Genomic DNA, 13,657 nt, shown 5'->3' on the forward strand with positions numbered 1-13,657 from the left:
CATATGTTATCTGTACACAGAACATATGCACAGATACATATACACCCACACGTACATCACACACATTATACAGATACATCTATAAACATGTACATACATTATACAGATATGTACACACATACATTATACAGATACACACACGTACTACGCACATTATACAGATACACATACGCACACATAGATACATTATACGGATACACACACACATATATACACACATATTGGATTGTTCTCAAGAAAATAAGTCACCCCAATAAGATATTATGAGCAGCTTTCTCTTCAACCTTTTAAAACATCCTGTGTCCCCAGTACCACACTCAGGCCACACCAAATATAATGGGTTACAAATATTCAGATTTTATTATAAATAAAATACTGGTTTTTTTTTTAACATAAAAAAAATGCCAAGTGTTGCATTTTATTCACCACCCTGGAGAGCAAGACTGTAGAGATTAAGGCAAACAGCTAAAGTGAAGGCACATATAAAAGGGCCACAGTTGGAATTAGAAGGAACAATTCCAGGGAACAGCTGTCTGTGTCCCCTGTGACACCCAGCATTCCGCAGCAGCCACCCTGTCGATTTTATGATGTAAAATACAGATAACTGGAACTATACAATAAAATCATGTATACCGCAGGAGTGTAATGAAGGTATTGCCTTATAAAGAGCTTTTATTTTAAAAATAAAATTCTGTTTAAAAATATACTACACAGATGGAGGAGGAAAGCAACAAAACAAAATGAAGAAAAAAACAAAAACCCAATTTTCACTGTGGCCTAAGACTTACTGGTGTGTGAGGCTGACCCATGGGCCAGAGGGAAACTATCTTGGCAGTCTATCTACAGTCATTGTCCTGTAACCTTGAACAAAATGTCTCTGTTAGGATGTGGCCACTTAATAAGAGGAGCTGGCTAGGGAACACTGATGTGAAAACTTGGCAAGAAAGACCCGCGCCTTGGGCCACAGTAGGAGAGGCCGGGGAGAAGCAGCAGAGGGAAAGCGAGGGGTATGCCAAGTCGAAACGCTTGTAGTCAACTCCGGTATGCACGGAGGCGGAAAGGGGAGAACGGACTGGCATGACTGCTCCCATCCTACCTGTCTGTGCACACTGTCCCTGATGCCCTACGAGCACTCAGTGATCGTGCACTCCCTTATCAAAATGACCCATCTGGTTCAAAGTGTCAGGGCATTCCTAGCTCGTTCCTGGCTTGACCCACATCGATGCTGAAGATACCAATGGGCAAAATGTCCTAATCCCACCACATTCTGTCAACCTGACATACCTGCCCTGGAGCGGGCATTAGGAACGACAGCATGCCGCAGTTTAAGGTCACAGGATTGCAGTGGAAGAGGGTGTGAGGTACCTCTTTTGAGCGGCTGTGTGTGGCAGGAAAGCAGGTCAATATCGACATTAGGAAATGAAGATGCTGCAAACACAAGGCGAGCAGAGCCACGGGGAACAAATGCAACGCAAAGAATTGCAGGCGGCAGGGCAGGAGGTATCCAGACACGTTGTGCCAGTGAGGAGGAAAAATGGAGGGAAGAAGTGAACAGACAGTGCCATTCTAGGAATAGGACCAAGTATATTTACATAAATTCCTTACTCTATAATCATGATAAACAAAAAAAACACATTCACACAAAAATATAAATTTGAAATAATTAATAGCACCAGTGTGTCAGATAATAGTTTCTTTCCCCCCGCTACGCAAAGTACAAAGTTGCATAGTGTTAAAGGCTATATATGAATCTCAAAGGTGGGCTGGTAGGAGGGAGGGGTTGTGTGGCAGGGAATCGTCACACTGTGATCTTGCAAGAAAACCACAGAGCTGAGGATCAAAAGTTGAGAAGCCAACGAGGCAACTCCACCGATGGGTCTCCCCTCCACACTTGGAGGGAAGGTTTAGAGTGGGTTTAAATCACAAAGTGCAGGAGCTAGATGGTGTTGGCAGCTGTGTGAAATACTGAGTGCAAGTATTTGCCACCAGGATTTGGCAAACTGTTTAGAGAGATTCTAGAAGTTGGGAACGTCAGAAGCTAATTGAGGATAAGGGTCAAAGGCGTCATCTCTCCCCAGTGGAAGAAAAACGGGTATGTGGGATCCTGACAATACAGGCTGCATCTAAGTTTCATCCCTTTGCTAGGAAAGACTAGGATGAGGAGGCTTGTTCTGTGTCTGTCAAGATCTCAGGGACCAACTTCTCTCTACCGGATTAACAGCACTAGTTCCAAGACTAATGTACTAAAAAAAGCTCTAAGAATTGGTTTGATTTTGAAAGTCTTTAGTGGTTATCATATCCCTATTACTTCTGTATAAATTCCATTTATAGGAATATCAGAAGATGTCTATGGTGAGTGCAAGCTGCCCATCCAGATTTATCAGCTGCCCAAAGATCTGAAAAAAGTTTATCTTCCTAGTCAAATTATTAACATACAAGAAAATGTTCAGCCTACTTCTGCAGCCTCATTCTCCTGGAGACTGTCATAAATAATTGCATCCTTACCCGTGGATGGCTCAGTGTCCTATACTCAAAATAGCTAAAACAACTGATGATGGCTCTTGACATTCTAAATGACCAATACCTTTGGCACAGGATGTTTATTTCCTTTTGCTTAAAAGAAGGAGGGGTGGTAGATGGAGGTGCATTTTCTTTATCGATAGACTGGATATACTGGCCATCACAATGCTACTAGTGGTAGCCAAACTTTTCCTTCATAGAAACAAGAGTACTGAGACTGAGGAGTTCTGTTGGTATCAGTGAGAAGGGGAGGGCTACTTGCTCAGCCCTGGCGGACAATGGTTCCCACGAAGCGTTTACGCCACCGTACGATACCGTAAGGTGCCACGTCCTCACGCAACTCGGAAGGGAAAGTGTGGGTAAGGGAGTGCCTTCCGTGGAAGAGAGACTATCAGATAAAACCCTTTGTTCCCGATTCATGATATCTGACTTGTTTCTTTTTAAGCTTTGTGAATTTTCCTGGTTCAAAAGGACAGTGGTGGAGAGCAGCAGAGAAGTGGGGGTCTGAGAAATGTCATCTTTGTGTTAAGGCACTCTATGGCCTCACAACGGCTCCCTGGTCGGGGGGGGTGCTGCCTTCCGGCCCTACGCGATGACGCTAGGGCTTTTCAATGGACGGGGTGTTGAAGCAGCCAGACGGTAGGGTCTTCTTGATGTCTTCCAGGTTGCGAATGTCCTTCATGATCTCCTCGATATCTCTGTTATAGTCCATGATGGCAGCCTCCTGCTTCCTCGCTTCATTCTCCAGGTCAGATACTTTCCTGTCTAGATCGCTGACTTTCATCTCATCTTTGGCTTTGTTCAGGGTACCTTCAATCTCATTCAGCTTGTTCAGGTCCACTGTGTCCAGCTGCCCTGTAGAGTCGGAAAGGACACAGAAGGAAATGCATTCAGTAAGAGTTATCACATTACTCCACAAGTAACTCCACTCACCTCTTCTATAAACACAGACCCCCAGCCACCCCCAAGCAGAGTCGGCCTGCATGTGTGATGTGTAGACTGTTCGTGTTGTGCAAGGGTGTGGTCAATGCAGACCAACGACAAATGCTGACCTTGCTAAGTTAGGACAGGTCAGAGCCTATATATAACGGATACTGGGCTGGATAGTTTTTTTCTCTGAGAAAACAGTTTTTGTGAAATGCTTTCTAAATACACAGGTGCCGTGTTCAAGACTTTAAGTCTCACTTGTGGTTTTGAAGGTCATCTGATTATATATATAAACATAAAAATGGCAATAACTGTTATCTGTATGCCATTTTAATGCCATCTGACGAACATAAGAATCTTTAAGCTGAACTCTAAGCCCTCAGCTCTTAGATTCCAGGGAAGCTGCATTGGTTTTGGGAGTCATGTCCTGCCTTTAGGAGTTAGACACTACTTGGAGTCCTCCTATGGAAAATGGCCAGGGATGAAATACTGAAATAATTTCAGCAAAAGCTTCACTTTAAAATTAGCAAGAAAAAGAGGTTTTTTTGGAAGGAATTGCTTCCATAATTAATGAGAGCAGACAGCCACACGGTGATCAGCATGTTACGCATACTGTACTTGATTAAATTCTCACGAGACCATCTTATGCCAGTGATTCTCAGATGTTAACTCATTTGCCCAAGTTTGCAGTTTACAAGGCAACAAAACAAAGATTCCTACCCAAGTCTGACTAACTTTAAAATCTAGCTCTTCCCACAAAAAGCTACCTCCTCTAGCTTCCTGTCATTTTAAAACACATCTGTTAGCACATTATTTATTATTTTTGGTATTTGAGACAGATAAAAAATATACCCCCCCCCCACCTCCCCCTGCTCCAAAAGAAAAAGTGACCAAACCTTAAAGGCTGGCGAATTAAAACAGAATGCCTTGCTACAAAGCTGTATTGGCTGGATTGTTACCACTTTATAATGAAGGCTTGTGACAAAAGTACATCTGTCCTATAATGAAGTCTGCTCCCTATTAAACTAGATTAAAATAGCATTTCAACATGCTCATATTTCCTTATTCTATCAGTAAGACAATAATCAAATAATCTGACTCTTTAAAAAACTGTCAGATTATCCTTTTAATTAGCAAATGAAGAGAATTCCAGGCAATGAAGTCATCACCAGTTTAAAGTGTTCTTTTATTGTGCCACTGAAATCCTTCACTCTAAATCTTTTAAAGACACTCTGCCAGCAGAATGAGCTATTCAATGTATCATAAACATCGACCATAAATGAGCCACTCTGGCAACCAATCTTCCTAATTTTAGAAGTCCTGGTCAGAGTCCAGTACTTAGATCATATGCCACGGAAGAAGTATTTGTTGAATTAATACAACCTAAAGTCACGTTTCGGTTCACACAATACTCATGCTGTAATATCTGCTTTTGTGACAACTATACCAGACCCCAAGAACAAACAATGCACAAAATTGAGATCCTGCCTAAAATGGCTCTCCAGCTACTTACCCAGCTGCTCCAAGAGGTCATTAATCAGGTTGAGGAGGCTGGTGACAGAGTTTTTGGCTTTTCTGGCATTGATCTCGGCTTCCTGAGCAGCCTGTGAAGCCTGTACAGAGAGAAGGACAGATGAAAACAACAGTCCCAATGGTGTGTCTTCATCTTCTTGAAATGAAGAATCAGCCCCTAATCAGCCAACAAGTCCAATTTTCAGATGCTTTTTTCCTAACTCATGAAACTATAATCTCTCACTGTAGGGTTTTTTTTTTGATCCTATCTTCTTGGTGAAATGTTATTATTTTTAATTCATATGACTGTCATGAGTAGGCAGTCCGCATGCCTACACTGAGTGTATTTGTATTTCAAAAAGACCAATATTATTTCCTTTCCCCACTTTCTCACTCAAGAATACACAGTATATTCATAATATAATTCATCAAGCAGAAACAAGTTATTTTTAAGGATGAGTATAAAAACTACATTTTAGAACTGAAATATGTCCTTCAGGACACTCTTAGAGACTTGACTATCTTAGAAACTTGATTAGAAATGTTGTATTCTCAAAAAATTTTCATAAGCAAGTGACACCCTCTAGAACACCCTCGCCCCCTGCAACCACACGTGCCTGTGCGCACACACGGGTGTGCACGTACCCACACAAACTGGGGCAATACAATTTACATTTTTAAAATCAACCAAAGGTAAATGTATTTGGGAAAGTTCCATGAAACCTGAACAAATACACTGTGCATGAGTCATGGGAAATGGCAATGGAAGAGGAAGTGTCTAAATATCAGAAAACAGATGCTCTCACAAATAAATCTAGCCAGGATATAAATGAGTGGCTTTGAGTTCCCTACCACATGATTGTTTTTCCTAGTTTTTGGCTCAAGATAATGCAACGTTTTTGGATAGAAACAATGTAGGATTTTTAAAAAGAAAAGGAGGAAAAAACCTTCACAGATAAATGATTAATCTCTGTTGAAATCACAGCCATTCTTAGTCTCGATAGGCTTTTCTGTGTGTATACCAGGAGAGGGTAAATGACTGCTATGGCCTGTGGACAGCGACACTACTGCATTTAACCTGTGGTCTCCAGCCTCCTGTTCCAGGACAACTGTAAGCTTTGCTCTTCTGGTTAAGGAAAGTATTTAAACAAAAGTGGCTTGACGCTGTGTCTTTCAGGACTGACGTAAATGTAAGTGGGACAGTGTATGTGAGGGTGCTTTGTGTTCCTTGGAAGCTATTTACCAAAAGAAACAAAAGATGGATCCACTTCCACCCTTTGAATTGAATCCATACCCTTCCTTTGAAGCTCATTAAGAATATATCCTTTTCCTTCTTTCAACAGTCTCTGAATCTAATGTTCTACAACCACATTAAAAATGAAATCTAGAGATGCTCAGCACATCTGAGAAACAGATTTTTTTTTTACTTATAATTTCCATTTCAGCCATAAACTTTGCTACAGAAAATTAAGGCAGTCCAAAACAAAACCCAAAAAGCACAATAAAATTAGGTATTTGCAAAGGGATGCTTCCTGATATCACTTCCCTAGAGTCTTCTTTGCCTAGATAAACAGGATCATAGTTCTCCTTTCTGTCCCAAGGTGAAAATGACCCAGACTAGAAAGTCTGGTTTTCAAAAGTGGAAGAAAGGTCCCTTGCTTGCACTGAAAGTGCACAATTAAACACGTTCATGTGTATCATTCCTATGACTGTAATTCGACTGAACTGAAAAGTTCTTTCTATTGTGACTCCATCAAAGTCTTTTGAAAGCAACATATAGCATAAAATAGAAAAACGGACTCTCGTTCTTCATTAGGCCATGCATTCAATGAGTTAATTTTGTTACCAACAACATCACAAAAGGTAAAAAAAAAAAAAAAAAAAAAAAAAAAAATTAAACTGGAAGTAAGTTTGGTATGTTTTGTCATCTTTAAAAATGAAACATGAGAAACTGGTCTTTGCCCCTAGAAAGCAAGTTGCTGGGGTAACAAGAGTAGGAAGGACATCAACTTTTCGTTGTACTCCTTTTGATTTTATACCATCAATGAAGCATCCCTCCAAAAATATAAATATGTACTTTTTAATGTCCTAAAGCTTCAAATGTGTAAAAGAATGTTTTGCTTTTAGTTGAGAGAAGCTTGGGGACAGGACAATTGTGCAACAACCTGGCAGGGGGTCCAAATTCTTTGTCTTCTATGTCAGCTACTAGGCCAATTCATGGCCCCAAAACGCAATGAGAAACAAAAGTCAATACGAAAGAGACATTTCTTAACAAGATGGGGATCTTATTTATTGATCACCCTTCACTTCCTTCCAGAAGCAAATAGGCCAAAACAAACTGCTTACCATCCCTGCCATCATCATATCCTGGTCAGCATCATCTTGTTTTCTCTTCAGCTCCTTTTCTGCTTCCTGTAGTTGTTTCAACATATCGTTCACCTCGTTATCCAGGTCTGTAACTTCTGCAAATGTCTTTTCAGCTTCTGCCTTGGTGCTGGTAGCATTCTAGGCATAAAATAAATAACTACTAATGAAAAAAAAAAAGCTTTCCTTTTTCTAAAGTATGCTCCCACACCTTTTATAATCTGTAAAATGGATCAAAAATACAATCCAGAAAGAACGGAGCAGTAAATTATACCATATGTTGAGTTACGCTATCATTTATTTGGGTTCCAAATAACAGGAATGAAAGAAAAGCTAGCCTTACCACCTAACATAATAGCATTTTACAATTTATAAAATACTTCTGTTTGCACCCTCTCATTTATCCTTAATACTTCCTGTTCTGTTATTTCCATTGTTAGTTGAGGTCGCATGGCTAGCAAATGATAAAACATTTACATGGTGTACATTCTCCTCCACATCACATGGATTAGACACTTTCACATTATGCATTTTTAATGCAAATGTAGCCTTGTTCTACTTGGCAATTCATCACAATGTACAAAAAGACCATGATCCCGAAATAGGAATATTTTATAAAATGTAATTAATCCCCAAACCAACTATTCTAAGCAAACTAAAAAAACATATATGATTCTCAAACACAGATTTTAGAATCTGTTCCAGTCTCTCTTTTAAATAAAACAAACAGATTAACCATTAAGTAGGAAAGAGGCAGCTTAAAGAGATTATTCTTTACAATGAGTAGAAGGAATCCTGGCAGTGGAAGCTAATAGGAGGGGCTCAGATACAACATCCGTCTGGAAGAGGGGCCTCAGAGTTGGATGGACTTGGCACTCTACATAAGGCTGAAAAAAATTTCAGCTGTCCATGTCAAAGAACTGTGTTTGAGAAGAGTCTGACGTTTGTGTGGAAGGGGCTCTGTGGGTCCAGGAGCCATCCCCCACTCACAATACAGACCCTGCCACTGAGACAACAGAAGAAATGTTAAAGGGTTCTTTCGATGATTTCAATGATTCTGACTCTCCCTCTTCAGTCAATGTATGTACCTATTCTACTGCCTAGTAAAAAATGAATAAGGATAGTTTAAGGTGATTTTACTGAATTCGAGGAAGAAGCCTGATAGGCTTCTAGGGGTCTGGACAGAACCTGGAAGATGACTAGAGAAGTACATGAGCAAAGAGCGTCTGGGAGAAGGGGGAAGCACGCACCCTTTGGATAGCACTGGCGATCCTCTCGGCCTCGTGGGCCTTGCTCTTGGCTTCGGTGGCATCCGCAGCGGCATTGCCCAGGGCCAGCTGTGCCTCCCTCGTCTTTTCATTGGCTTCAATTATGGTCTGGTTGATGGCAGGAATTCTCCTTAGAGCCTCCTCTGCAGCTGTCTTGTTATCGTTCACACGCCTGTCAAAATCTAAAATCAAGTTCAAGGAACACATTTGAACTGAACTCTCAACAAGCCAAAAGGGAACCTTTCAGGAAGCTGCAACTGGAATCTGTTTTATGAACAATGAAAGCCAGGAGAGAAAAATGAAAACCAGCATGGGCAGCCTTGAGAAGAACAGAGCACAAGGCTTCAGATTCTTGTGAATGAACGTGTTTCTGGAAAGTTTATTTTCTTTTAAAAAAAAATTTTTTTTTTCAATGTTTATTTATTTTTTTGGGGACAGAGAGAGACAGAGCATGAACGGGGGAGGGGCAGAGAGAGAGGGAGACACAGAATCGGAAACAGGCTCCAGGCTCTGAGCCATCAGCCCAGAGCCCGACGCGGGGCTCGAACTCACGGACCGCGAGATCGTGACCTGGCTGAAGTCGGACGCTTAACCGACTGCGCCACCCAGGCGCCCCGGAAAGTTTATTTTCATGCAAAGCACTGAGTATGCCATTATGACCACTGGAACCAATGTTAAAGGCTGTAGTTTATTTAGTGTTTCCTATGTCTTAGCTACGGAGTTAAGAGCTTTTTGGTGTGCCTGTGATGCAGGCACTGTGTCATTTTTGTACGTGAGAACTGAGGATTAAAGAGGTAGATAATTTCCCCCAAGGGTTCACAGAAATAAGAGGGGGATCAGGGATTCTAACTCAATCCCACTGACACCAGAGCCAATATACTCCACCATTATCTTGGTTTTTTGTTTATTTTTTTTTAATGTTTGTTTATTTTTGACAGAGAGTGAGCATGCATGCAATCAGGGGACGCACAGGGAGAGAGGGAGTCACAGAATCTGAAGCAGGCTCCAGGCCCTGAGCTGTCAGCACAGAGCCCAATGCGGGGCTCAAACTCACAAAGCATGAGATCATGACCTGAGCCGAAGTCAGATCCTTAACCACCTGAGCCACCAGGCGCCCTCAACCATTATCTGGTAAAGCTTCCATATTTATAGAACCTATGGGCTAGTTTATCAGAGGCAAGTCCAGCACTATACTGTGAACTGAGCACATGTGTTTTTTATCTTGGGTGAGGAAAGAAGATAAAAACACTGAGATGCACTTGGCAGAGAAAATTAAAAATCATCTCTATTTACCAACATGAGCCAGCTAAATAGGCATATCTTGATAACATGAATTATTCTAACATCAGAAAATTTCCTTTTTTTTTTCTCCCCCACACTGGGGTATAAAGGGGTAAAATGACATGAGCTCTGAGATTTTTCTTTGAAATACTTCAGCATAAAAAAACTAGGGTGGATGCTGGGGGATGAGGTAGGTATAGTTAAAATCGTAACTGTTGAATCTAGATGAAGGATTTATGGGGTTTATTATACTATTATCTTTCATATTGTAGATGTTCCAAGAATCTCATGGTAAAAAAAAACAAAAAAAGGAAATCACCCTAGTGAAGAAAGCATAGACATTTACCCAATTATGTGACCTGCTCCTACCTCTCAGGTTGCTGAGGATGTCGTTGGCTTCTTGTAAGGTATTTCGTCCCTTTTTAGCAGCTTCTTCAGCAACAGCCTTGGCGGCATCTGCTCGGGCTAGGAGCTGGTCAGCAGTCTACAAACACATGGCAGATCAGGGGACGAACCCTCCAAGGTAAAGCCCTTTTTTCTCCTAATGACCAGGCACCTCCAAGCTACCACCCCGACACCTGCCCGCCTACAGCAGCTAGCCCTGGGTGCCCCACAGACTTTCCTCCGAACACCCTCGGGCTCGCTGCCCTGGGCCCTGAGGTAACATCGCAGACACAGCTTCTGCGTGCACGGTTTCAAATTTTGCCTCAAGACAGGAAGCAACCTGCAAATCAAACCAACCTGCTGTTCGATCTTTCCCTTCTCCAGAAGCTTCTTGACTTCCAGTTCCTTCCCTCTCATGTCCTCTCTGAGGTCCTCATAATCTTTTAACTTCTGGTCAATCAGATGGTCCAGATCCTCAGCTTCCTTCTTTATTTTATTTGCCTCATTCTGTGAAAAGCAAGTAAGATTGTGACATTTTAGACAAAACAATGAAACTGATGAAAAGCTAGCCTTAGTAACTCTGTAACACTTAAGACTCAATACATATTTAAAAAAAATTTTTTTTAATGTTTATTTTTGAAAGCGTGAGAGCACAAGCAGAGGTGGGGCAGAGAGATATGGGGGTGGGGTGGGGTGGGGTGGGGGGATGCAGAATCTGAAGCAGGCTCTAGGCTCTGAGCTGTCAGCACAGAGCCCGATGCGGGGCTCGAACCCACGAACCGTGAGATCATGACCTGAGTCGAAGTTGGACCCTCAACCAACTGAGCCACCCAGGAACCCTTTAAAATTTTTTTAATGTTTATTTATTTTTGAGAGAGACAGAGTGTGAGCAGGGGAGGGGCAGAGAGACTCAACAGATATTTTTAAAAGAGCAGCATAGGTCAATATTTTTTGGACCTTTTTTCCAAAAACAGAGGTATACTTTAGACACAGTGAAAGGCACAACACTTACTGCAATGAGCTTTGACAAATATATTTCCCTGTGTAACCAACTACCCAGTCAAGATATAGAGTATTTCCACACCAGGAAACTCCCTTGTATCTCTTTCCAGTTAATTTCCATACCTCCCTTTTCAACAATGCAGCTGCCACTGGTCTGGTTTTTATCATAGATTAGTTTTGCCTATTCTCAAATTTCAAATATGTGAGATCATACAGTATATACATGTCTGAAGAGACCTAGCTAAACCTTTATGGTAAAAAATCAACAACACCTCAGATGTAAGAAGTGATACTTAATAAATTTCAAGTGTATATAACATAGATATATATAATTTATACAGAACCTGGGAACAGGATTCATGACTGGAGTACAGATGCAATAAAATACTACCAATCCCCAAATATTTCACCTGCCCAACAGCATCCTGGTAAGAGTTCTTTCATTTAAACCATTTTCTTCAATTTCTCTCTTGTTCTCAAGCAGACAGTACCTGGGAGTAACACTCCTGGTGTACTGGCTCTAATAAATACAAATATATAATAAGTTGGATTTATATTAAAGATTTAGGAGTGATTAATATCACTAAAGAGTCTTTGATGTTTAATCTTTATAATCACTGGTTTTTTTGTTTTTGTTTGTTTTTTAGAGACAGTGAGCAAGCAAGAGTGCGAGCAGAGGAGAGCGGCGGTGGGGGGGGGGGGGCGGAATCTTAAGCAGGCTCTATGCTTTGCACAGAGCCCGACAGAGGGCTCCATCCCACGACCCTGAGATCATGACCTGAGCTGCAACCAAGAGTCAGAATCTCAGCTGACTGAGCCACCCAGGCGCCTCAATCACGGGATTCTTTATCTCGGTAAGTTCTGTTAACATATCTAAAACAGAACCCGATATTGCCACTGAGTTAGTTGGAGGACGGAGGAGGAAGGTACCCATGAAAATCACAGAGCAGTCAGAATAGCCTTCACCCAGACTGTGAGGGGTGCGTGCAGTGTGCATGTGTCTGGGAGGCAAGGGTGCGTGCTGTGGAGGGTGATGGCGGTGACAACCAAATCCCTGTGCATACAGGTTGTCCACCCCGTACCTCCAGTGCTTCTGAGTCCACAGGCGTCAGCTGGGCAACGCTGGCATAGATCTCCACCGCTTTATCTCCAGCCCTTTTGGCCTCTTCATGCACTCGGGCGGCTTGCTTCTCCAGATCCTGTGAGATGTTCTTTGCTTGTTCATACCTAAGGAACAAAAGATGTGACTGAGTGAAAAACTGAGTTGCTTCTGGCATCTTAATGTTAACTGCATTCATTCCAGTTCAAATCACTGCAATAGAATTTCTACAACTTTAAAGAAAATGCTGTTTTAAGTTCATTTATTTATTTTGAGTGTGTGTGTGTGTGTGTGTGTGTGTGTGTAGGGAAGGGGCAGAGAGGGAGGGAGAGAGAATCCCAAGCAGGTTCTGCCCTCTCAGTGCACTCTCACAAACTCTGAGATCATGACCTGAGCTGAAATCAAGAGTCGGATGCTTAACTGACTGAGCCACCCAGGCGCCACAAGCAAATGCTATTATTTAAAACCAACATAGCTTAAATTTATATTTCATCTCATCACTTCTATTTATACCATATGGTTTACCACATAGTTTCTTATTTCGGATACCTTTTAAACATTTGTAGCTCAAGTGTATTTTCTCTACTTTATGATATTTCCTCTTTCTTTTTTCACTTTTGCAGAATTTTAAGTATCATGGCTAGTCTTGTTACCTTTCTCTGTAGTTACAGGAATTAGATCAAATAAAATCTCTGTAGCTCTATATCCCCGCTCTAATTATTGCACCATTTCAAAAGCATGATTAACAAAAGGAATCTTACTGCCTGAATGCATGCCCTGAATGCATCAGCATTTCATTTTTCATGGAAATGGTGCTGCTTGCAACAACTGAAGGGCCAGAAGCCACTTTTAAATGACACTCACTTTCTATTAAGCTCCTCAATCTCCAGTGTTGTTTGATTCTCTCCTGCCAGTGTTCTCAGAAGCAGATCATATGCCTCAGTTGATGTCTCATTAGCTGTCTTTGCCACTCTTACAATATCATCAGCTTCTTGTTTATGGCTGGATAACATAAAAGAAAAAAGGAACCATGAAACAGAACTATTTAATCGAGAAAGCAGAATTTAGGTAACGCTTACCTTACTATATATACAAATGCCAACGTGGGCAGAGCTCTATAAATACTGGAAAAATCTTATAAATTTGGAATTTTGCAATCATTTCAATGGGGCTAAGTTTACAATAACATTCAACAATCTGAGAAAATGGCATTTTCCCAGAGGTTATTTTCCAAGCAATATTTTCCTATAAAGTTTATAGAGGCAAATGTTTATATTTCTTCAAAAAATGACTTCTAAGT

At 41.3% G+C, this 13,657-nt stretch overlaps 1 protein-coding gene across 1 annotated transcript in view; it reads right to left on the reverse strand.

Moving 5' to 3' along the window:
* Positions 1–641: 641 nt before the first annotated feature.
* The window catches only part of LAMC1 (laminin subunit gamma 1), a 129,459-nt gene continuing 116,443 nt past the window's right edge, over positions 642–13,657 (reverse strand). Inside the window, 8 exon segments of the mRNA XM_030302286.1 lie at positions 642–3,375; positions 4,961–5,060; positions 7,306–7,464; positions 8,574–8,773; positions 10,242–10,356; positions 10,614–10,763; positions 12,341–12,485; positions 13,222–13,359. Coding sequence (XP_030158146.1) covers positions 3,119–3,375; positions 4,961–5,060; positions 7,306–7,464; positions 8,574–8,773; positions 10,242–10,356; positions 10,614–10,763; positions 12,341–12,485; positions 13,222–13,359 — 1,264 coding nt within the window. The 3' untranslated portion in view covers positions 642–3,118.

This window comes from Lynx canadensis, chromosome F1, assembly GCF_007474595.2.
Source record: "Lynx canadensis isolate LIC74 chromosome F1, mLynCan4.pri.v2, whole genome shotgun sequence".
In the NCBI taxonomy this organism is placed as follows: domain Eukaryota; kingdom Metazoa; phylum Chordata; class Mammalia; order Carnivora; family Felidae; genus Lynx; species Lynx canadensis.